Genomic DNA, 23,250 nt, shown 5'->3' on the forward strand with positions numbered 1-23,250 from the left:
ATTGCAGAGGTCTGAGGTGTAGGCGTGCAAAAGGTACTATGTCCATTGCCGCTACCATTAAGCCGATCACCTCCATGCATTGAGCTACTGACGGGTGTTGAATGGAATGAAGGACACGGCATGCATTTTGAAGCTTTGTTAACCTGTCCTCTGTCAGGTAAATCTTCATTTCTACAGAATCTATAAGAGTCCCCAAGAATGGAACTCTTGTGAGAGGAAAAAGAGAACTCTTCTTTTCGTTCACTTTCCATCCATGCGACCTTAGAAATGCCAGAACTAACTCTGTATGAGACTTGGCAGTTTGAAAGCTTGAAGCTTGTATTAGAATGTCGTCTAGGTATGGAGCTACCGAAATCCCTCGCAGTCTTAGTACCGCCAGAAGGGCACCCAGAACCTTTGTGAAGATTCTTGGAGCCGTAGCCAATCCGAATGGAAGAGCTACAAACTGGTAGTGCCTGTCTAAGAAGGCAAACCTTAGATACCGGTGATGATCTTTGTGTATCGGTATGTGAAGGTAAGCATCCTTTAAATCCACTGTGGTCATGTACTGACCCTCTTGGATCATGGGTAAGATTGTCCGAATAGTTTCCATTTTGAACGATGGAACTCTTAGGAATTTGTTTAGAATCTTTAAATCTAAGATTGGCCTGAAAGTTCCCTCTTTTTTGGGAACCACAAACAGGTTTGAGTAGAACCCTTGTCCTTGTTCCGACCGCGGAACCGGATGGATCACTCCCATTATTAACAGATCTTGTACGCAGCGTAGAAACGCTTCTTTCTTTATCTGGTTTGTTGACAACCTTGACAGATGAAATCTCCCTCTTGGGGGAGATAATTTGAAGTCTAGAAGGTATCCCTGAGATATGATCTCTAGTGCCCAGGGATCCTGAACATCTCTTGCCCAGGCCTGGGCGAAGAGAGAGAGTCTGCCCCCCACTAGATCCGGTCCCGGATCGGGGGCTCTCGGTTCATGCTGTCTTTGGGGCAGCAGCAGGTTTCCTGGCCTGCTTGCTCTTGTTCCAGGACTGGTTAGGCTTCCAGCCTTGCCTGTAACGAGCAACAGCTAGTAATACCCGGAGGTTCTCCAATTTAAATTTAAAATTTGAAATATCTGAGTCCAATCTGTTTGGATCAGAACCGTCACCCACAGAATGAAGCTCTCCGTCCTCATGCTCTGCGAGCTGTGACGCAGTATCAGACATGGCCCTAGCATTGTCAGCGCACTCTGTTCTCACCCCAGAGTGATCACGCTTGCCTCTTAGTTCTGGTAATTTAGACAAAACTTCAGTCATAACAGTAGCCATATCTTGTAATGTTATCTGTAATGGCCGCCCAGATGTACTAGGCGCCAAAATATCACGCACCTCCCGGGCGGGAGATGCAGGTACTGCCGCGTGAGGCGAGTTAGTCGGCATAACTCTCCCCTCGCTGTTTGGTGAAATTTGTTCACATTGTACAGATTGACTTTTATTTAAAGTAGCATCAATACAGTTAGTACATAAATTTCTATTGGGCTCCACCTTGGCATTGGAACAAATGACACAGATATCTTCCTCTGAGTCAGACATGTTTAACACACTAGCAAAAAACTTACAACTTGGTTATAATCTTTTTTAGCAAAAAACGTACTGTGCCTCAAAGAGGTACTAACGATTAAATGACAGTTGAAATAATGAACTGAAAAACAGTTATAGCATCAAACTTTAAAACAACAAAACTTTTAGCAAAGGTTTGTTCCCATTAGTAAAATAACAATAATTAAATTTGACATAAAAAATACAAAGCAACGTTTTTATTCACAGTCACTATAAGAATTCTCACAGCTCTGCTGAGAGAATTTACCTCCCTTCAAAGAAGTTTGAAGACCCCTGAGATCTATCAGAGATGAACCGGATCATGCAGGAAATATAAAAGTAACTGACTGGTATTTTTTGATGCGTAGCAAAGAGCGCCAAAAACGGCCCCTCCCTCTCCCACACAGCAGTGAAGAGAAACGAAACTGTCACAATTAAAGCAAAAAAACTGCCAAGTGGAAAATAATGCCCAAATATTTATTCACACAGTACCTCAGCAATGTAAACGATTCTACATTCCAGCAAAAACGTTTAACATGATAAATAGTTATTAAAAAGGATTAGTGACCTTTAACAGAGTAGTTCCGGTGAAATACCATCCCCAGAATACTGAAGTGTATACATACATGTCATTTTAACGGTATGGCAGGATTTTCTCATCAATTCCATTCAGAAAATAAAAACTGCTACATACCTCAATGCAGATTCATCTGCCCGCTGTCCCCTGATCTGAAGCCTTTACCTCCCTCAGATGGCCGAGAACAGCAATATGATCTTAACTACTCCGGTTAAAATCATAGTAAAAAACTCTGACAGATTCTTCCTCAAACTCTGCCAGAGAAGTAATAACACGCTCCGGTGCTATTTTAAAATAACAAACTTTTGATTGAAGTCATAAAAACTAAGTATAATCACCATAGTCCTCTCACACATCCTATCTAGTCGTTGGGTGCAAGAGAATGACTGGGACTGACGTAGAGGGGAGGAGCTATATGCAGCTCTGCTGGGTGAATCCTCTTGCATTTCCTGTTGGGGAGGAGTTATATCCCAGAAGTAATGATGACCCGTGGACTGATCACACATAACAGAAGAAAGAAAGATATTTTACCTCAAAAAATCCTCAGTAGCCACCTCCCATTGTAAAGGATTTCTAAGCAGCATATTAGTGTGTCTGTCCCGGGACAACTGAAGGGATGAGCATTGTGAACTCTCATATTATTTCACCAATCAGGTAAAGGAAGCTTACTATGAAATCTCATGAGAGTTAAGTCAAATCTCATGAGATCACAGTAAGAGTTCATGACCTCAGCACTGCTGATGCTGATTGGCTGCTGTTCATTTCTTCATTTTTTAATTTTTTTTACCTGCAGCTGGGAGCAGCTGAGTATAACTTTTTGCACAGAACTAACTCTACTGAGCTGAGGAGATTGTGAGGTAAAATATCTTCCTTTTTTACATAGAGATGCTCAGGTGATATTTTCCTGTCAGCTTTTTACAGTTATACTGCATCAGTTTCAAATGATTTAGCATATGAGTATTACAGGGAGTGCAGAATTATTAGGCAAATTAGTATTTTGACCACATCATCCTCTTTATGCATGTTGTCTTACTCCAAGCTGTATAGGCTTGAAAGCCTACTACCAATTAAGCATATTAGGTGATGTGCATCTCTGTAATGAGAAGGGGTGTGGTCTAATGACATCAACACCCTATATCAGGTGTGCATAATTATTAGGCAACTTCCTTTCCTTTGGCAAAATGGGTCAAAAGAAGGACTTGACAGGCTCAGAAAAGTCAAAAATAGTGAGATATCTTGCAGAGGGATGCAGCACTCTTAAAATTGCAAAGCTTCTGAAGCGTGATCATCGAACAATCAAGCGTTTCATTCAAAATAGTCAACAGGGTCGCAAGAAGCGTGTGGAAAAACCAAGGCGCAAAATAACTGCCCATGAACTGAGAAAAGTCAAGCGTGCAGCTGCCAAGATGCCACTTGCCACCAGTTTGGCCATATTTCAGAGCTGCAACATCACTGGAGTGCCCAAAAGCACAAGGTGTGCAATACTCAGAGACATGGCCAAGGTAAGAAAGGCTGAAAGACGACCACCACTGAACAAGACACACAAGCTGAAACGTCAAGACTGGGCCAAGAAATATCTCAGGATTTATGGACTGATGAAATGAGAGTGAGTCTTGATGGGCCAGATGGATGGGCCCGTGGCTGGATTGGTAAAGGGCAGAGAGCTCCAGTCCGACTCAGACGCCAGCAAGGTGGAGGTGGAGTACTGGTTTGGGCTGGTATCATCAAAGATGAGCTTGTGGGGCCTTTTTGGGTTGAGGATGGAGTCAAGCCCAACTCCTAGTCCTACTGCCAGTTTCTGGAAGACACCTTCTTCAAGCAGTGGTACAGGAAGAAGTCTGCATCCTTCAAGAAAAACATGATTTTCATGCAGGACAATGCTCCATCACACGCGTCCAAGTACTCCACAGCGTGGCTGGCAAGAAAGGGTATAAAAGAAGAAAATCTAATGACATGGCCTCCTTGTTCACCTGATCTGAACCCCATTGAGAACCTGTGGTCCATCATCAAATGTGAGATTTACAAGGAGGGAAAACAGTACACCTCTCTGAACAGTGTCTGGGAGGCTGTGGTTGCTGCTGCACGCAATGTTGATGGTGAACAGATCAAAACACTGACAGAATCCATGGATGGCAGGCTTTTGAGTGTCCTTGCAAAGAAAGGTGGCTATATTGGTCACTGATTTGTTTTTGTTTTGTTTTTGTATGTCAGAAATGTATATTTGTGAATGTTGAGATGTTATATTGGTTTCACTGGTAAAAATAAATAATTGAAATGGGTATATATTTGTTTTTTGTTAAGTTGCCTAATAATTATGCACAGTAATAGTCACCTGCACACACAGATATCCCCCTAAAATAGCTATAACTAAAAACAAACTAAAAACTACTTCCAAAACTATTCAGCTTTGATATTAATGAGTTTTTTGGGTTCATTGAGAACATGGTTGTTGTTCAATAATAAAATGAATCCTCAAAAATACAACTTGCCTAATAATTCTGCACTCCCTGTATGTCCCTTTAATGTGCGCGAACCCGACACCGAGTTAGATCTAAAGCGAGAAACTTGAATCACATTATTCATATTTTATATTTCTATGTGCTTCACATAGAATTTTTTTTAATTAAATATATATTGCAATATATGCAATATATATATCTGATAATGTTAATGTAAAATACATATATATATATATATATATATATATAAAACACGGAAGGGGACTGCACTCCTAGACCGGACCGGGTACACATCCCATGATCCTGCAACATGCTCAGCCCTGGGTGCTCAGTGGCACTCACAAGAAGCTGTGCTGTCCCCAGAGTCAAAGGCAGTTAACCCCAGACAGGTCTGGGTGCAAGAACCATAGGGGAAATTACAAAACAAATTAATACAACACACAGAAAAAACCCTGCACTCACTAGCAAGCTCACAGCTAAGATTAAAAGAAAAAATAGAAAGGTTAGTTACCGCATCTGGCCGAATGGGACAAGCCCAGGTTCCACGTCAAGGTCCTTTGCAAAAACCTGGGACCCTAAAACAGCCACACAATGCAAGCTCTCAATCCAAACAAACTGGGAACAAGTGAAGGGTGCACAGACTTATGTAATCACCCCAGTCATATACAAAACACGGAAGGGGACTGCACTCCTAGACCGGACCGGGTACACATCCCATGACCCAGCACCCTTCACTTGTTCCCAGTTTGTTTGGATTGAGAGCTTGCATTGTGTGGCTGTTTTAGGGTCCCAGGTTTTTGGAAAGGACCTTGACGTGGTACCTGGGCTTGCCAGATGCGGTAACTAACCTTTCCATTTTTGCTTTTAATCTTAGCTGTGAGCTTGCTAGTGAGTGCAGGGTTTTCTCTGTGTGTTATATATATATATATATATATATATATATATATATATATATACATATATATAGGTATGGATATATACATATATAGGGAAATATGTATTTGCAATAAAAAAAAACATTTTCATGTATGGGAAGAACATTGGAGTGTTAAATATGTACAATATAAATACAGTAAAATACATAAATATGTATCTGTGTATATATATATGTGTGTATATATATATATATATATATATACACACAGTAATTATACAGTTAAATATGTGTGTGTATATATATATATATACATACAGTAAATATACAGTAAAACACAAATACATATGTACACACACACACATAAATATATGTGTAACTGTAATTTTCTATCGGCTAGATTTAGAGTTCTGCGGCCAAAGGGGTGCGTTAGCTACGCTTGCTTTTTTTCCCCCGCACCTTTTAAATACCGCTGGTATTTAGAGTTCACAGAAGGGCTGCGTTAGGCTCCAAAAAGGGAGCGTAGAGCATATTTAACGCCACTGCAACTCTCGATACCAGCGGTGCTTACGGACGCGGCCAGCTTCAAAAACGTGCTCGTGCACGATTCCCCCATAGAAAACAATGGGGCAGTTTTAGCTGAAAAAAAACCTTACACCTGCAAAAAAGCAGCGTTTAGCTCCTAACGCAGCCCCATTGTTTTCTATGGGGAAACACTTCCTACGTCTGCACCTAACACTCTAACATGAACCCCGAGTCTAAACACCCCTAACCTTACACTTATTAACCCCTAATCTGCCGCCCCCGCTATCGCTGACCCCTGCATATTATTATTAACCCCTAATCTGCCGCTCCGTACACCGCCGCAACATACATTATAGTTATGTACCCCTAATCTGCTGCCCCTAACACCGCCGACCCCTATATTATATTTATTAACCCCAAATCTGCCCCCCACAACGTCGCCGCCAGCTACCTACAATAATTAACCCCTAATCTGCCGATCGGAGCTCACCGCTACTATAATAAATGTATTAACCCCTAAAGCTAAGTCTAACCCTAACACTAACACCCCCCTAAGTTAAATATAATTTAAATCTAACAAAATAAATTAACTCTTATTAAATAAATTATTCCTATTTAAAGCTACTTATATGTAAAATAAACCCTAATATAGCTACAATATAAATTATAATTATATTGTAGCTATTTTAGGATTAATATTTATTTTACAGGCAACTTTGTATTTATTTTAACCAGGTACAATAGCTATTAAATAGTTAAGAACTATTTAATAGCTACCTAGTTAAAATAATTACAAAATTACCTGTAAAATAAATCCTAACCTAAGTTACAATTAAACCTAACACTACACTATCAATACATTAATTAAATAAAATACCTACAAATAAATACAATGAAATAAACTAACTAAAGTACAAAAAATAAAAAAAGCTAAGTTACAAAAAATAAAAATATATTTACAAACATTAGAAAAATATTACAACAATTTTAAACTAATTACACCTACTCTAAGCCCCCTAATAAAATAACAAAGACCCCCAAAATAAAAAAATGCCCTACCCTATTCTAAATTAAAAAAGTTCAAAGCTTTTTTACCTTACCAGCCCTGAAAAGGGCCCTTTGCAGGGCATGCCCCCAAAAATTCAGCTCTTTTGCCTGTAAAAAAAACACATACAATACCCCCCCCCCCCAACATTACAACCCACCACCCACATACCCCTAATCTAACCCAAACCCCCCTTAAATAAACCTAACACTAAGCCCCTGAAGATCTTCCTACCTTATCTTCACCTCGCCAGGTATCACACCGATCCGTCCTGGCTCCGATGTCTTGATCCAAGCCCAAGCGGGGGGCTGAAGATGTCCATGATCCGGCTGAAGTCTTCATCCAAGCGGGAGCTGAAGAGGTCCATGATCCGGCTGAAGTCTTCTATCAACGGCATCTTCAATCTTCTTTCTTCCGGAGCCATCATCTTCCAGCCGACGCGGATCCAACCTCTTCTACCGACGCCTACTCGCCGAATGATGGTTCCTTTAAATGACGTCATCCAAGATGGCGTCCGTCGAATTCCGATTGGCTGATAGGATTCTATCAGCCAATCGGAATTAAGGTAGGAAAATTCTGATTGGCTGATGGAATCAGCCAATCAGAATCAAGTTCAATCCGATTGGCTGATCCAATCAGCCAATCAGATTGAGCTTGCATTCTATTGGCTGTTCCGATCAGCCAATAGAATGCGAGCTCAATCTGATTGGCTGATTGGATCAGCCAATCAGATTGAACTTGATTCTGATTGGCTGATTCCATCAGCCAATCAGAATTTTCCTACCTTAATTCCAATTGGCTGATAGAATCCTATCAGCCAATCGGAATTCGAGGGACACCATCTTGGATGACGTCCCTTAAAGGAACCTTCATTCTTCAGTTGGACGTCGGAAGAAGAAGATTGATCCGCGATGGAGGTCTTCAAGATGGAGCCGTTCCTCATCGGATGAAGATAGAAGATGCCGCTTGGATCAAGATGGTTGCCGGTCCGGATCTCCTCTTCTTCCTGAATAGGATGAAGACTTTGGAGCCTCTTCTGGACCTCTTCAGCCGCCGCTTGATAGAAGATTTCAGCCGGATTATGGATCGCCAGCCCCCGCTTGGGCTTGGATGAAGATTTCGGAGCCTGGAGCGATCGGTGAACCTGGCATGGTGAAGATAAGGTAGGAAGATCTTCATGGGCTTAGTGTTTGGTTTATTTAAGGGGGGTTTGGGTTAGATTAGGGGTATGTGGGTGGTGGGTTGTAATGTTGGGGGGGGTATTGTATGTTTTTTTTTTACAGGCAAAAGAGCTGAATTATTTGGGGCATGCCCCGCAAAGGGCCCTTTTCAGGGCTGGTAAGGTAAAAGAGCTTTGAACTTTTTAAATTTAGAATAGGGTAGGGCATTTTTTTATTTTGGGGGTCTTTGTTATTTTATTAGGGGGCTTAGAGTAGGTGTAATTAGTTTAAAATTGTTGTAATATTTTTCTAATGTTTGTAAATATTTTTTATTTTTTGTAACTTAGTTCTTTTTTATTTTTTGTACTTTAGTTAGTTTATTTAATTGTAGTTATTTGTAGGTATTGTATTTAATTAATTTATTAATAGTGTAGTGTTAGGTTTAATTGTAGATAATTGTAGGTATTTTATTTAATTAATTTATTGATAGTGTAGTGTTAGGTTTAATTGTAACTTAGGTTAGGATTTATTTTACAGGTAATTTTGTAATTATTTTAACTATTTTAGCTATTGTACCTGGTTAAAATAATTACAAAGTTGCTTGTAAAATAAATATTAATCCTAAAATAGCTACAATATAATTTTAATTTATATTGTAGCTATATTAGGATTTATTTTACAGGTAAGTATTTAGCTTTAAATAGGAATAATTTATTTAATAAGAGTTAATTTATTTCGTTAGATAAAAATTATATTTAACTTAGGGGGGTGTTAGGGTTAGAATTAGCTTTAGGGGTTAAAAAATTTATTATAGTAGCGGTGAGCTCCGGTCGGCAGATTAGGGGTTAATGCTTGAAGTTAGGTGTCGGCGATGTTAGGGAGGGCAGATTAGGGGTTAATACTATTTATTATAGGGTTATTGAGGCGGGAGTGAGGCGGTTTAGGGGTTAATAATTTTATTATAGTAGCGGTGTGGTCCGCTCGGCAGATTAGGGGTTAATAAGTGTAGGTAGGTAGGTGGCGGCGACGTTGGGGGGGGGCAGATTAGGGGTTAATAAATATAATATAGGTGTCGGCGGTATTAGGGGCAGCAGATTAGGGGTACATAGGGATAACTTAGCTGGCGGCGGTGTACAGAGCGGCAGATTAGGGGTTAAAAAATTTAATAGAGTGGTGGCGATGTGGGGGACCTCGGTTTAGGGGTACATAGGTAGTTTATGGGTGTTAGTGTACTTTAGAGCACAGTAGTTAAGATCTTTATAAACCGGCGTTAGCCCAGAAAGCTCTTAACTCCTGTTTTTTTTCTGCGGCTGGAGTTTTGTCGTTAGATTTCTAACGCTCACTTCAGCCACGACTCTAAATACCGGCGTTAGAAAGATCCCATTGAAAATATAGGATACGCAAATGGCGTAGGGGGATCTGCGGTATGGAAAAGTCGCGGCTGTAAAGTGAGCGGTAGACTGTTTCCTGACTGACTCCAAATACCAGAGGGCGGTAAAAACCAGCCTCTAACGCTGGTTTTGACGGCTACCGCCCAACTCTAAATCTAGCCGTAAGTATTTATGTTGTGTTTAGAGCACCTTTTTTAACGCACTACCCTTTACACAAGGCTTTCAGTCATGAATACACGACGAGTTTAAATGCGACTGCACATTCACAATCGCGTTAACTTTCAACTTGTAAAACGAGCGCTTTGTCCGACGCACGCAAAAAGCCAATATCACCCATGTGCAACAGTTAAGGAACCACTTAATCTAGCCCTTTGTGTATAGAGGTACAGTAATGCAGGAACAGTCAAGGGCTTTCCCCAAACAATTACTACAAAGTTGGAAGCACCCTAATGTATAAAATATTAAGGGGTTCAAATTTTTAGTTGAATCCAGTCAAGCTAATACCAACCCCCCCAACTTAATGACCCATAAATTCAATAAAAACACAACACTCGGGGGTTGGGAGAAAAATCAACCTCCCCCAATGGGGGGAAGAGTTGTTTTATTAATAAATATATACATAACTTTAAAGGGACATTAAACCCAAAATGTTTCTTTCATGATTCAGACAGAATACAATTTTAAACAATATTCCAATTTACTTCTATTATCTAATTTGCTTCTTTCTTTAGATATCCTTTGTTGAAGAAATAGCAATGCACATGGGTCAGCCAATCACACGAGACATCTATGTGCAGCTACTAAGCCTATCTATATATGCTTTTCAGGAAAGAATATCAAGAGAATTAAGCAAATTAGATAATAGAAGTAAATTAGAAAGTTGTTTAAAATTGTATTCTCTTTCTGAATCATGAAAGAAATTTTTGGGTTTAATGTCCCTTTAAATAACAAACTTCTAACAGCTGGCAAGATGATCTTGTCCTATCAACCCACTAAACGCCCACTGTACTTTCCTTCTATGCTTGTTACTGTAAATTTGAATTTGTTGGCACACCCCTTTCCGCCATCCTGAGAAAGCATGCCGCCATGCAAACTTAGATCCTGCCAAACGGGTTGAGTGGATAGTCAACGGTTCCCCAGCCAAAAGACGGTTAGTCCCGAAGGGAGACCCCATACTACCAATTAACGCCGTTGGGCTTACAAAGGTCCACATGATTATGCAGCCCCCTGCCAAGGGAAGACTAAGCCAGCTGAAATCATGAACCAACTCCTCCGTCCGATTCAGAACCTGTAAAGCAATAACACAAAAAACAGGGAGGGCTGGGAGGGAGGACAAGAAACAGGTTAGTGATTCACTTTCTGTCAGGGTTTTTTCCCTGTTTTGTTTGCAATGTGCTGCTGGCAGCCATTTTACTCACCTCTCTTGCTAACTATGGTGCATTGTGGGGGATGCTGCTCATTTCCTGCACTTCCTTTTATGGCCATACTGGTGTGCATCATCCGTGTGAGACAGGATGCAGTCTCAGAATTGTGATGTCATCACTTATTATTTAAAGGGCTTCTGTTCAGTATGCTTTGCCTTTGCATTGTCTCAGACCTGTTTGTGAGAGTTCCTGTGTATTACCTGGCTGCCTTCCTGGTTCCTGATCCCTGGCTTGTTCCTGACTCTGCTGTTTTCCTTGTTCCTAATTCCGACTCGTCTCACTATTCGCTTTGGCTCCTGACTCGGCTCGTCTGACTACCAGCTCTGCTTTTGACTTCTGGCTTATTTGACTTGTGGACTTTTTATTATTTTTTGCTATTATTAAAGGTGTGATTATTTTTGCACTTCTTGTCTCAGTCTGATTCCTGGCGCCCTGACATTACGCAAAGGCCATGCATCCTGATGGTGCTAATAATCCACCTTTACCTGCCATCATTTCCAGGATGAATGTACAGGATCACCGCTTGGATCAATTTGCACTAGCCCTGCAAACCCTGCTGACTCGCACTGCACATTTGGACCAATGTGTCCTGCAAGTTATGGCTGCTCCTGTTTCCGCTGCTGCACCTATGCCTACCAGGAGCATGTCCGGTTCTGCACCTCTACCTTAGCGATATGGAGGCGATCCTATTCAGTGCAGAGGGTTTTTGAACCAGATGGGCATTTACTTTGAGATGTTACCTCAGGCGTTTCCCTCTGACAGAGCTAATGTGGGATTTCTCATCTCGTTACTCTCTGACACAGCTCTTGCCTGGGCTAATACCTTGTGGGAGACTAATAAACCTGTGATTTCAAATTACCCTGAATTTGTGGCCTCCTTTCGAAGGGTATTTGATGTTCCGGCTCACTCCTCCTCTGCTGCTAAATGACTCATGTCCATTCAGCAAGGTACAAGATCTGTTGCTCAGTATGCAATTGAGTTCCGTACGCTTGCCGCAGAGGTAGGTTGGAACAATGAAGCCCTTGTTGCCGCCTTCTTTCATGGGCTCTCTGATGCGATTAAAGACTAAGTTGCTGCCAGAGATTTACCAGAGGATCTCGAGGCATTGGTGTCTTTTTTTTTATGCTAATTGACATCAGACTCTGAGAGGAGCGCTTGCGGAAGCCTCCTGTTCCGTTGTCTCCTACGTGTTGGTTCCCACCCATGCCTCCCTCTCATCCCATGCCTCCTGGTCCCGAGTCACCAGGTACTGCTGAGCCGATGCAGTTGGGATTCACGTGTCTCTCCGTGGCGGAGAGGGCATTTAGGAGGAGGGAGGGGCTCTGCATCTATTGTTGGTTACAGGGCCACCTTTTGAAGTGTTGTCCTACACGGCCGGGAAACGTTCACAGCTAAGGTCCTGTCGGGGGCAGACCTTGGGTGGTTTATCCTCGTCCCCGGAACCACTTAAGGAGAAACCTTTGGTCACGGTTGGCCTTTCCTGGGTAGACTCCTCCATAGTCACTCAGGCTCTTGTTGACTCCGGTGCTGCGGGCTATTTCATTGACAGTGCTTTTGTATCAAAGCACTCCATTCCTGTTTTGCCTCGGTCCATTCTGCTTGCTATTGAGGCCATTGATGGCAGGCCCCTTCAGCCCGCACTCATTACTCACGAAACTGCTCCATTGTCCATGGCTGTTGGTATTCTCTATTTTGAATCCCTCCAGTTCTAGGTGATAAACTCTCCGCATTTTCCGGTTGTTCTGGGTTATCCCTGGCTCCAAAAGCACAATCCCAATCTCGACTGGTGCAGGTCCGAAATTTTGTTGTGGTCCCCGCAATGTATTTCCACTTGTCTTCGGAAACCAGTTAAAGTCTTCTGCACTTCTTCGGTATCTCAATTGCCAGAGGAGTACCGAGAGTTCCTAGCCGTTTTTGACAAGGTGCGTGCCGGTACGTTGCCTCCTCACCGGTCTTACGATTGTGCCATAGACCTGCAACCCGGAGCCATTCCTCCTCGGGGATGGGTGTACCCTCTGTCTGTTGCAGAGAATTGTGCTATGGAGGAGTATGTTGCCAATGCTCTGTCGCGGGGGATCATCCGCAAATATTGCTCTCCTGCAGGGGCTGGCTGGCTTCTTTGTGAAGAAAAAGTGTGGCGAGTTAAGACTAGACATGTGCGATTCGGTTCGGTCCGAATCGAAATTCGGACGAATTTTGCCAAATTCGGAATTCGGATCGATTCGAATTTCCGAATTGCTGCAGTGCCGAATCTACCGAAAAAATCCGAATCGATTCGAATTTATTCGGATGGCCATGTATTACACTAGCATTGTACAGTATACTAGTGTAATACACAGCACATCCCACTTAACAGTGCCGAAATGCCGAAAATCCGAATCAATTCGAACCGAATCGAATTTCACACGAATCCGAATGAATCCGAAACGAATTAATTCGATTTCTTCCGAATTCGAATCGATCCAAACCGAAATTCGAATCGGTCCGAATCGATCCAAACCGAATTTTTCACGGCTGCACATGTCTAGTTAAGACCATGCATCGATTATAGGGGTCTTAATCGTCTTACCATTAAGAATGCTTACCCTATTCCGCTCATTACGGAACTCTTTGACCGCCTCAAGGGAGCTACAGTCTTTACTAAACTTGATTTGAGAGGAGCGTACAATCTCGTTAGGATTAAGGAGGGCCATGAATGGAAAACAGCATTTAACACCAGGAGCGGGCATTATGAGTATCTTGTAATGCCCTTTGGCCTATGTAATGCTCCTGCTGTTTTTCAGGAATTTATTAATGATGTCCTATGAGATATGTTGCAACAGAGTGTTGTGGTGTACTTAGATGACATCCTCATACACTCACCCACAGTTGAGGCTCATCGTTCTGATGTTACACGGGTTCTTCAGAGACTACGTGAGAACGGCCTGTTTTGTAAACTCGAGAAATGTGAGTTCCATCAGACTCAAGTAACCTTCCTAGGTTATGTTATCTCAGTTGCAGGGTTCTCCATGGATCCTGACAAGTTATCTGCAGTTCTGCAGTGGCCTGACCTGTTGGGGGTATTTGAGGACCGCGGTTGAGAAACAAATATTTAGAGCATACTGTATGCATGCAACAAACTTAACTTAGGAACAACCCCTCTAAATTACCTATAGATAGGACAAATTTGAGGATTCTTCTGAGGATGGTGTCCTTTGATATCAGGCTTGAAATTCTGCAGGTTTTAATTGTTTTGGAACTAGAGAGTTTTCCTGCTACAGACAAGCAACCATTTAAAATGTATATTACATCAACTGATTAACCTTTTATTTATTTTCTTACTTACTTTCTCACAGTATCTAATTAGATTAATTTGACATGCTTTTAATAAGTAACACATATGCTACATATTTTAATAAAGATCTCCTCATTTTATATTCAGTGTCTCATTTTCAGTTTTATGAAAACAATCAAATCAGCAAAACAATCCCAAAGTCATGCTGATACACACATAATTAAAAATGTTAATACATAGACCCAGTTGCTCACTTAACACACTTGACAGACATGATCTGTATAGCACTTTTACAGAAACATAACCAGTGACACAAATAATAATCTGACTAAAATCACAAACATGTGGAAGAAATTGCATTTTGTTCTTACTTTTCTCTTATAAACTTTTTTTTAAATTTTACCATTCCTAAACCACAGGCATTGTTTCCCTCAGCATCCAACTTTCTGTACTGTGTTTTAATAGTTGGACTTACATTCTCTTGATTAATAAAAAGCAGAAGACTAAAGAAGAAACTGAAGAATTCCTTCTTTAGTCTTCTGCTTTTATTTTCACTGTTTTGTATCTTTTCAACATTTATAAGTAAAAAAAAATTAGACTTGAAAGTCTATGGATATTTATTTTATGGCAGGAATAAACAAACTACTTTTAGTGGATGAGCTGTGAGGCTTGCCATCCATTGGGTTATTAAATTCAGCCCTTTATCATTTGACATTTTTATACCTATTAGATATTTTTTTTTTATACCATGGTAGATCTAGGTGATGACTTGCTTTCATTATAACAGAATTTTTAAGTATTGGGGAATTAGATCTATTGGGTCATAAGGACAGGAATAAATGTGAATAAATGTTATCCCTTGAAAGTAGGTCATAATTGAAGTTGTATGATATGTAGATGTGCAGAAAGATCATTTAATGGTAAGCCTTTAGAAGTGTGTTTTGCCAAATTGAGCTTTCTCACAGTTAGCCAAACTCCATAAGTCTGGAAGGGTTGCAATAATATGATTTGATTGATACATTGTTTTAATAATCACTCAAGCGTATTGGAAAGTCTCAAAATCACAATGACAGGGAATGTCTTCCAATCAATCTAGAGTTAATCAGTTAAATTAAGAATACATATGTAAAAAGGTCTCTTGTTTGTTTATATCCGTAATTTCATAAAATAATTTATAGATATCAAAATGTAAACCAGAGCTCAACTTTAAACATCTATGCAATATAACATTTAGGCATTTAGGCAGAGCCTTGTGCACAGGGCCGCCACTAGAAATTTTGGGGCCCCTGACTTAACCATTGATCAGGGCCTCCCTCCCCCCCCCCCCCCTTTGACATGTGCAATTTTTGACCAAGTGACTAAAACGTATATGCACTTTATTCTTAAGTGTCTATTTAAACTTGGAAATGTTGTAAAGGTAGTAACATACAAACACACAGACACACTCATACACTGAAACACACACACACACTCACACATAAGGATTCCCATATAGACACTCTAGCAGACACACAAAGAAACACACAAACACACTCAAACACAGACACCCAAACTGACACTCACCACGTGATTACATTGACCTGACAAGTAATGAGGTAGACTACAGTTTTGTAAAAAAAAAGGAGATTTAGAAAACAAAATATGGAGTTCTGATTATCTTTTTGTAAAGGAAGATGCCAACTAAATGATGACAACAGCATGCAGTGGCTGAAAGGAAGGTCCCTGAACTGCCTAAACAATAATTTAAAGGTTAAATGGTGGATTGGTGACTTCCGTAAAGGTCTCATTAGTCTCAAAGTCTGTAGAAAGATGTGAATAATCAGTAGTACGGTCAAAATGTCCTAAAAAGGAATGGACACACACACACAAACTCAAACTTGCACATACACCCAAGGAAACACCGAAAGAGACAGCCTCAGAAAACACACAAATACATATACACACATACACACACAGAGACACTCACAGAAAACACACAAATAAATACAGACAGAGAGAGACAACCACATAAAACACAGAAATACATACATACACACACCCTCACTGAGACATCCACAGAAAACACAGAAAGACATACACACACCCTCACAGAGACATCCACTGAAAACACAGACATACATACATACACACACACCCTCACAGAGACATCCACAGAAAACACAGACATACACAACCACCCTCACAGAGGCATCCAGAGAAAATACACAAAGGCAAACATACACACACCCTTGCAGAGACACCCATAGAAAAAAGTTCAAAAACTTATGCACACACTCTCACAGACATCCACAGAAAATGCACAAAGACATACACACCCACCCTCACAGAGAGACCCACAGGAAAAAAAATACATACACACTCATAGAGACACAAACCAAAGCACAAACACCCACAGAAACACTCACAGGAGGAAACATTTATGCACCTTGCATCCCCTAAATCAACAGTGTGTGACATGCATGATAAAAAAAATCACAGAAATTAAGATCACTTTTTAAAGAATCATATTTGTAAATGTGTAAACAAAAATAATTCTGTGAATTCAAAATTGTACATTAATCATCTGGGTAGATGGCTAAATGAAGAAAAGTACTTTTAAAATGTTGACATATGTTTGTTTGTTTTTTCCCCATTTTCCCCAACCAAGAGCACCAATTCAAATATAGTGTACAAATGTTCCCATCTGTCAGCTGTACTTATGGATTTTGAAAATGCTGTATTCTATATAATCTTGGTGGAACCATAAGCTGTGGTACTCATACCATTAGATCTGGTTAAATGCAGGATTTAGGCTTGTTGGTATGTGAACAGTTTTAAGTTAACCTGTCTTATTTCAAACACTGAGCAATATTAGTTTGAGAGTATAACATTTTATGCAGATGTAAAAATCTTAGATAAAATGCCTCCTTGCATCTGGAAAGTCCTTGCATAAAGGGGCAGTAAACTGGAATGTAATAAATATATATATATATATATATATATATATATATATATATAAATAAAAAAATGCATATCTGCCAAAAGGGCACCTACCATTTGTGTATTGAGGAGGAAACATTTCTGCATGGTTTTAAATATAGAATTTCTACAACATTGTCAAATAATCATAAATACACTGCTGCTAAAACAGATTGTTTTTATGGACCCCTGGCCCCACCATACAACTACTACCACACTGAAGTTACAATCCGAAAATGCACAAAGAAATAAAAAACATTTGCTAAGTAAGTCCTACCTCCTCTGCAAATGAAAGTGATCTGCCGTCTGACTCAGGAACACACTGTACAAACAAAGTGCCAAGTCTGTCTTGTAATAACATTTCCCATGTTCAATTAGCACTCTGCTGTAGTACCCACTGGTAAATGCCAAAATTTTAAATTTTTTTTTTTTTTTTAGTTCTTGCCTCATGGGGCCCCCCAGGCTCATTGGGCCCCTGACAGGAGTCACCCCTGTAACCCCCTGATGGCGGCCCTGCTTGTGCATGCTTATAATATGAGCTGATGATATTAACAAAACATGTAAAATTGGTGAATTTGTTTTGAGATTATTGTTGCATATTGCTCTGCCTTAATGCATAGACTTATTGTTTATTTTTTTATAGAAAATGTTACCAGAAAAATAATTCTCAATTTACTTATTTTATTTTAGGTAACTTTTAGTAGAATAAGATACCATGAAGTGGTGCAACGTTGGAAGTGGCAAAATAAGGTTAGAAAACAAAACTAAAATATATACTAATTGTTATAAAATACTAAATATATACTAATTGCTATAAAATACTTCTGCAAAGCAGTGAACCAGAACGATTTGCATCCTTAATAAGATGTAAAAACCAACAAATGTAATAAGTCATAGTTTTTTCCAAAATATTAAATGTCAAAATTATTGGAAACCTTAATTCAGCTGATTACTGATAATTTTGAATTATGGGTTCATCATTCTCCCCAGTAGAAGTAGTTAGCGGGGTCGAAATATCTGAAGTCTTGACGTTAGCACCTGAGTATTTTGATCATGTGTCATGAAAACATTATTACTTGTAATCTAGCCCTATGACTTTCTTCAAGTTCATCAGCTATATACTGATGTACTGTATTAAACTAATCAGCTGCTAGTAATTCCACACTTATCAACTTTTGCAAAATTCAAGATGGATTTGTGCTCCAGACACAAAAAAAAGTATTTTTACTTATCGCTCACTCACTAATCCGACACGGCTATAGAGAAACTGCACTAAAGCCAAAGGTGCTTACGAAATACTACATTATATATATATATATATATATATATATATACATACTTTCATTACATAAAAGTGAGAGACATATGGGCCGAATTATCAATGTCTGGCGGACGTCGCTGAATAACCACAGCATACACTGTCGGCATTTAGCATTGCACAAGCAGTTCTAGTGAACTGCTTGTGCAATGCCGCCTCTCTGCAGATTCGCAGACAATTGGCCGCTAGCAGGGGGTGTCAATCAACCCAATCGTATGCGATCGGGCGGATTAATGTCTGCAGCCTCAGAGTCAGCGGACCAGTTAAGGAGCAGCTTCTTAACTGCTGTTTCCGGCAAGTCTGAAGGCTCACGCGGAAACAGATGTATTAGGCACCATACAGTGCTTAATAATTTGGCCCCAAAGAATTATTGTATAGAAAATTAAAAATGTTAGGCAAGTATCCCCTCTTGCTTTGCCCCAGGAGTAGTTTGTATACATTGTTACCAATGCACCAGGGAACTCTGGGTAAGATATGAAAATTAGATATACAATATCTCATGTTGCTTGCTTCCAAGTACTGTTTTAAATACAGCAATTCCCTATATGGGGTGGATGCAATAAGAGAAACCGCTTCTGGACAGTTGTTTCGAGTTTAACTTGCTGCTGGGTGAAGCTTATTTCCAGAGAAAAAGCAATACTCATTTGAGGTATGGTTTAGATAAAAACATGAGATTAAAATCCTCTATTACATAAAAGTAAGAGACATTATTATATAGAAACATTGTGAGATATATTATATCTAATTTGCATATCTTACCCAGAGTTCCCTGGTGCATTGGTAACAATATATTCAGAGTACTTCTGGGGAAAATGTAAGCAAGGTAAATAGTACTGAATAGAAGAAACCAAACTACACTCTAACAACTATCTCCTGAAGTGGATAGTTAAAAACTTAAACTGAAAAAACCTTACAGAGTGAGTGCTAATAAATATCAGCTAAAGGTAAATATGGAATAATTGACACGATCACTACTTGCTAAATTCAACGTATACAACAGTATTTAATTGGTTCTTTTAAAACCTATTTGCTAAAAAAGGCAGTATTTAAAACACAAGATATTTTTATCTTCTAAAAATATAATCATAAAATTACAATTTATATGGGATAACAATATAGAGTGTGCACTCTTAAGAGCATGTAAAACAAAAACAAAACTAAAAAAGGGGGTCTTCCCTCTGTAGTTTAAATTAAGTGGGGCTGTAGCCACAAATAAGTAATGTTATTATTGATCCTTATTTGGAGGATTGCAAAAAGATATGGCTCGCACCTTCTGCTCTGAAGGCTCACTGAAATGCCACTTTTATTATGTGTTTATACTTGTATTGTGTGTTAGCATCCAACACTTTAAACTCTCCTGTTTGCAGCTTGTTGTCTGTGTTTTCTGTTACCTCTTTCTCCAGGTTCCTTTATGCAGTCAGAATCTCCTTAGGACTGAAATGTTACTGTGTTAGCAGCTTTTTTCATCCGGTCCCTAATTGTGTAGATGATCCGGTCTGTAATCACAGCTTAGGAGTCATTCCAGAAAGACACAATAGTTTTATTTAAGCAGTATTTTTTCTTCTTTTTTGCAGTCTTGGAGTCTCTAGCACTGTTAAACTAGTGCCTGAAAGGAGTTCAATCAGAATGTTGTAATTCATTTTTTTTTTTTTTTGCTCCTTGTAGATCCTTGTAACAAACAGTCGCCTAGATTACGAGTTGTGCGTTAGGGTAAAAAAGCAGCGTTAAGAGGTCCTAACGCTGCTTTTTTTACTACCGCTGGTATTACGAGTCTTGAAGGTTTAGGGTCACCGCACACTTCTTTGGCCTTACCGCAAAACGACTTACGTAAACTTCGTAAAGTCTTTTTTCTATGGGACTTCCATAGCGCCGGTATTACAAGTCTGTCCTGGGAGGCCAAAAAGTGAGCGGTACACCCTACCCTGTCAAGAGTGCTAACGCATTTAAAAGTCAGTAGTTATGATTTTTATGGTACAACGCCGTAACATAAAACTCACAACTTAAGTGCTAAAAAGTACACTAACACCCATAAACTACCTATTATCCCCTAAACCAAGGCCCTCCCGCATTGCAAACACTATAATAAAACTCGCCAGAAACACGGACCCACAAGTTCCGTACAGAGCTTGATAAATGGGCCTTTAGCTGATATTTATTAGTGCTCACTCTGGCCTAGATTTAGAGTTGGGCGGTAGCCGTGAAAACCAGCGTTAGAGGCTCCTAACGCTGGTTTTTACCGCCCTCTGGTATTTGGAGTCAGTCAGGAAAGGGTCTAACGCTCACTTTCCAGCCGCGACTTTTCCATACCGCAGATCCCCTTACGTCATTTGCGTATCCTATCTTTTCAATGGGATCTTTCTAACGCCGGTATTTAGAGTCGTGGCTGAAGTGAGCGTTAGAAATCTAACGACAAAACTCCAGCCGCAGAAAAAAGTCAGTAGTTAAGAGCTTTCTGGGCTAACGCCGGTTTATAAAGCTCTTAACTACTGTGCTCTAAAGTACACTAACACCCATAAACTGCCTATGTACCCCTAAACCGAGGTCCCCCCACATCGCCGCCACTCGATTAAATTTTTTTAACCCCTAATCTGCCGACCGCCACCTACGTTATCCTTATGTACCCCTAATCTGCTGCCCCTAACACCGCCGACCCCTATATTATATTTATTAACCCCTAATCTGCCCCCTTCAACGTCGCCTACACTTATTAACCCCTAATCTGCCGAGCGGACCGCACCGCTACTATAATAAAGTTATTAACCCCTAATCCGCCTCACTCCCGCCTCAATAACCCTATAATAAATAGTATTAACCCCTAATCTGCCCTCCCTAACATCGCCGACACCTAACTTCAATTATTAACCCCTAATCTGCCGACCGAATCTCGCTGCTACTGTAATAAATGGATTAACCCCTAAAGCTAAGTCTAACCCTAACACTAACACCCCCCTAAGTTAAATATAATTTAAATCTAACGAAATAAATTAACTCTTATTAAATAAATTATTCCAATTTAAAGATAAATACTTACCTGTAAAATAAACCCTAATATAGCTACAATATAAATTATAATTATATTATAGCTATTTTAGGATTTATATTTATTTTACAGGCAACTTTGTAATTATTTTAAATAGGTACAATAGCTATTAAATAGTTAAGAACTATTTAATAGCTAAAATAGTTAAAATAATTACAAAATAACCTGTAAAATAAATCCTAACCTAAGTTACAATTAAACCTAACACTACACTATCAATAAATTAATTAAATACAATATCTACAAATAAATACAATGAAATAAACTAACTAAAGTACAAAAAATAAAAAAGAACTAAGTTACAAAAAATAAAAAAAATATTTACAAACATTAGAAAAATATTACAACAATTTTAAACTAATTACACCTACTCTAAGCCCCCTAATAAAATAACAAACACCCCCAAAATAAAAAAAATGCCCTACCCTATTCTAAATTACAAAAGTTCAAAGCTCTTTTACCTTACCAGCCCTTAAAAGGGCCCTTTGCGGGGCATGCCCCAAATAATTCAGCTCTTTTGCCTGTAAAAAAAACCCATACAATACCCCCCCCAACATTACAACCCACCACCCACATACCCCTAATCTAACCCAAACCCCCCTTAAATAAACCTAACACTAAGCGCCTGAAAATCTTCCTACCTTGATGGAATCAGCCAATCAGAATCAAGTTCAATCCGATTGGCTGATCCGATCAGCCAATCAGATTGAGCTCGCATTCTATTGGCTGATCGGAACAGCCAATAGAATGCGAGCTCAATGTGATTGGCTGATTGGCTTTTTTCAATGGGACTTGCATAGCGCCGGTATTATGAGTTTGTCCTGAGAGGCCAAAAAGTGAGCGGTACACCCTCTACCGCCAATATTCCTAACGCATTTTAAAGTCAGTAGTTATGAGTTATACGCTACAAAGCTGTAGCATAAAACTCATAACTAAAGTGCTAAAAAGTACACTAACACTCATAAACTACCTATTAACCCCTAAACCGAGGCCCTTCAGCATCGCAAACACTAAAATAAAATGATTAACCCCTAATCTGCCGCTCCGGACATAGCCGCCACAATAATAAATATATTAACCCCTAAACCGCCGCACTCCCGCCTCGCAAACACTAGTTAAATACTATTAACCCCTAATCTGCCGCCCCTAACATCTTCGTCACCTACATTATACTTATTAACCCCTAATCTTGCCGTCCCCAACGTCGCCACCACTATTCTAAATTTATTAACCCTTTAAACCTAAGTCTAACCATAACACACCATAACTTAAATATAATTAAAATAAATTTAAATAAAATTCCTATCATTACCTAAATTATTCCTATTTAAAACTAAATACTTACCTATAAAATAAACCCTAAGCTAGCTACAATATAACTAATAGTTACATTGTATCTAGCTTAGGGTTTATTTTTATTTTACAGGCAAATTTGTATTTATCTTAACTAGGTAGAATAGTTACTAAATAGTTATTAACTATTTACTAACCACCTAGCTAAAATAAATACAAATTTACCTGTAAAATAAAACCTAACCTAAGTTACTCTGCCTCTGATGGCAGAGGTCTGTAACACTACACTACAATTAAATAACTTACCTAAATTAAATACAATTAAATAAATTAAATAC

At 39.5% G+C, this 23,250-nt stretch overlaps 1 protein-coding gene across 1 annotated transcript in view; it reads left to right on the plus strand.

Moving 5' to 3' along the window:
- KMO (kynurenine 3-monooxygenase) overlaps positions 1–23,250 on the plus strand; it is a 387,978-nt gene that overhangs the window by 350,028 nt on the left and 14,700 nt on the right. The window contains exon 14 of the mRNA XM_053711153.1: positions 17,952–18,011. Within this exon, the coding sequence (XP_053567128.1) occupies positions 17,952–18,011 (60 nt within the window). The remainder of the gene's footprint in view (positions 1–17,951; positions 18,012–23,250) is intronic.

The sequence above is a fragment of the Bombina bombina genome, chromosome 4 (genome assembly GCF_027579735.1).
Source record: "Bombina bombina isolate aBomBom1 chromosome 4, aBomBom1.pri, whole genome shotgun sequence".
NCBI classification, from domain to species: Eukaryota; Metazoa; Chordata; class Amphibia; order Anura; family Bombinatoridae; genus Bombina; species Bombina bombina.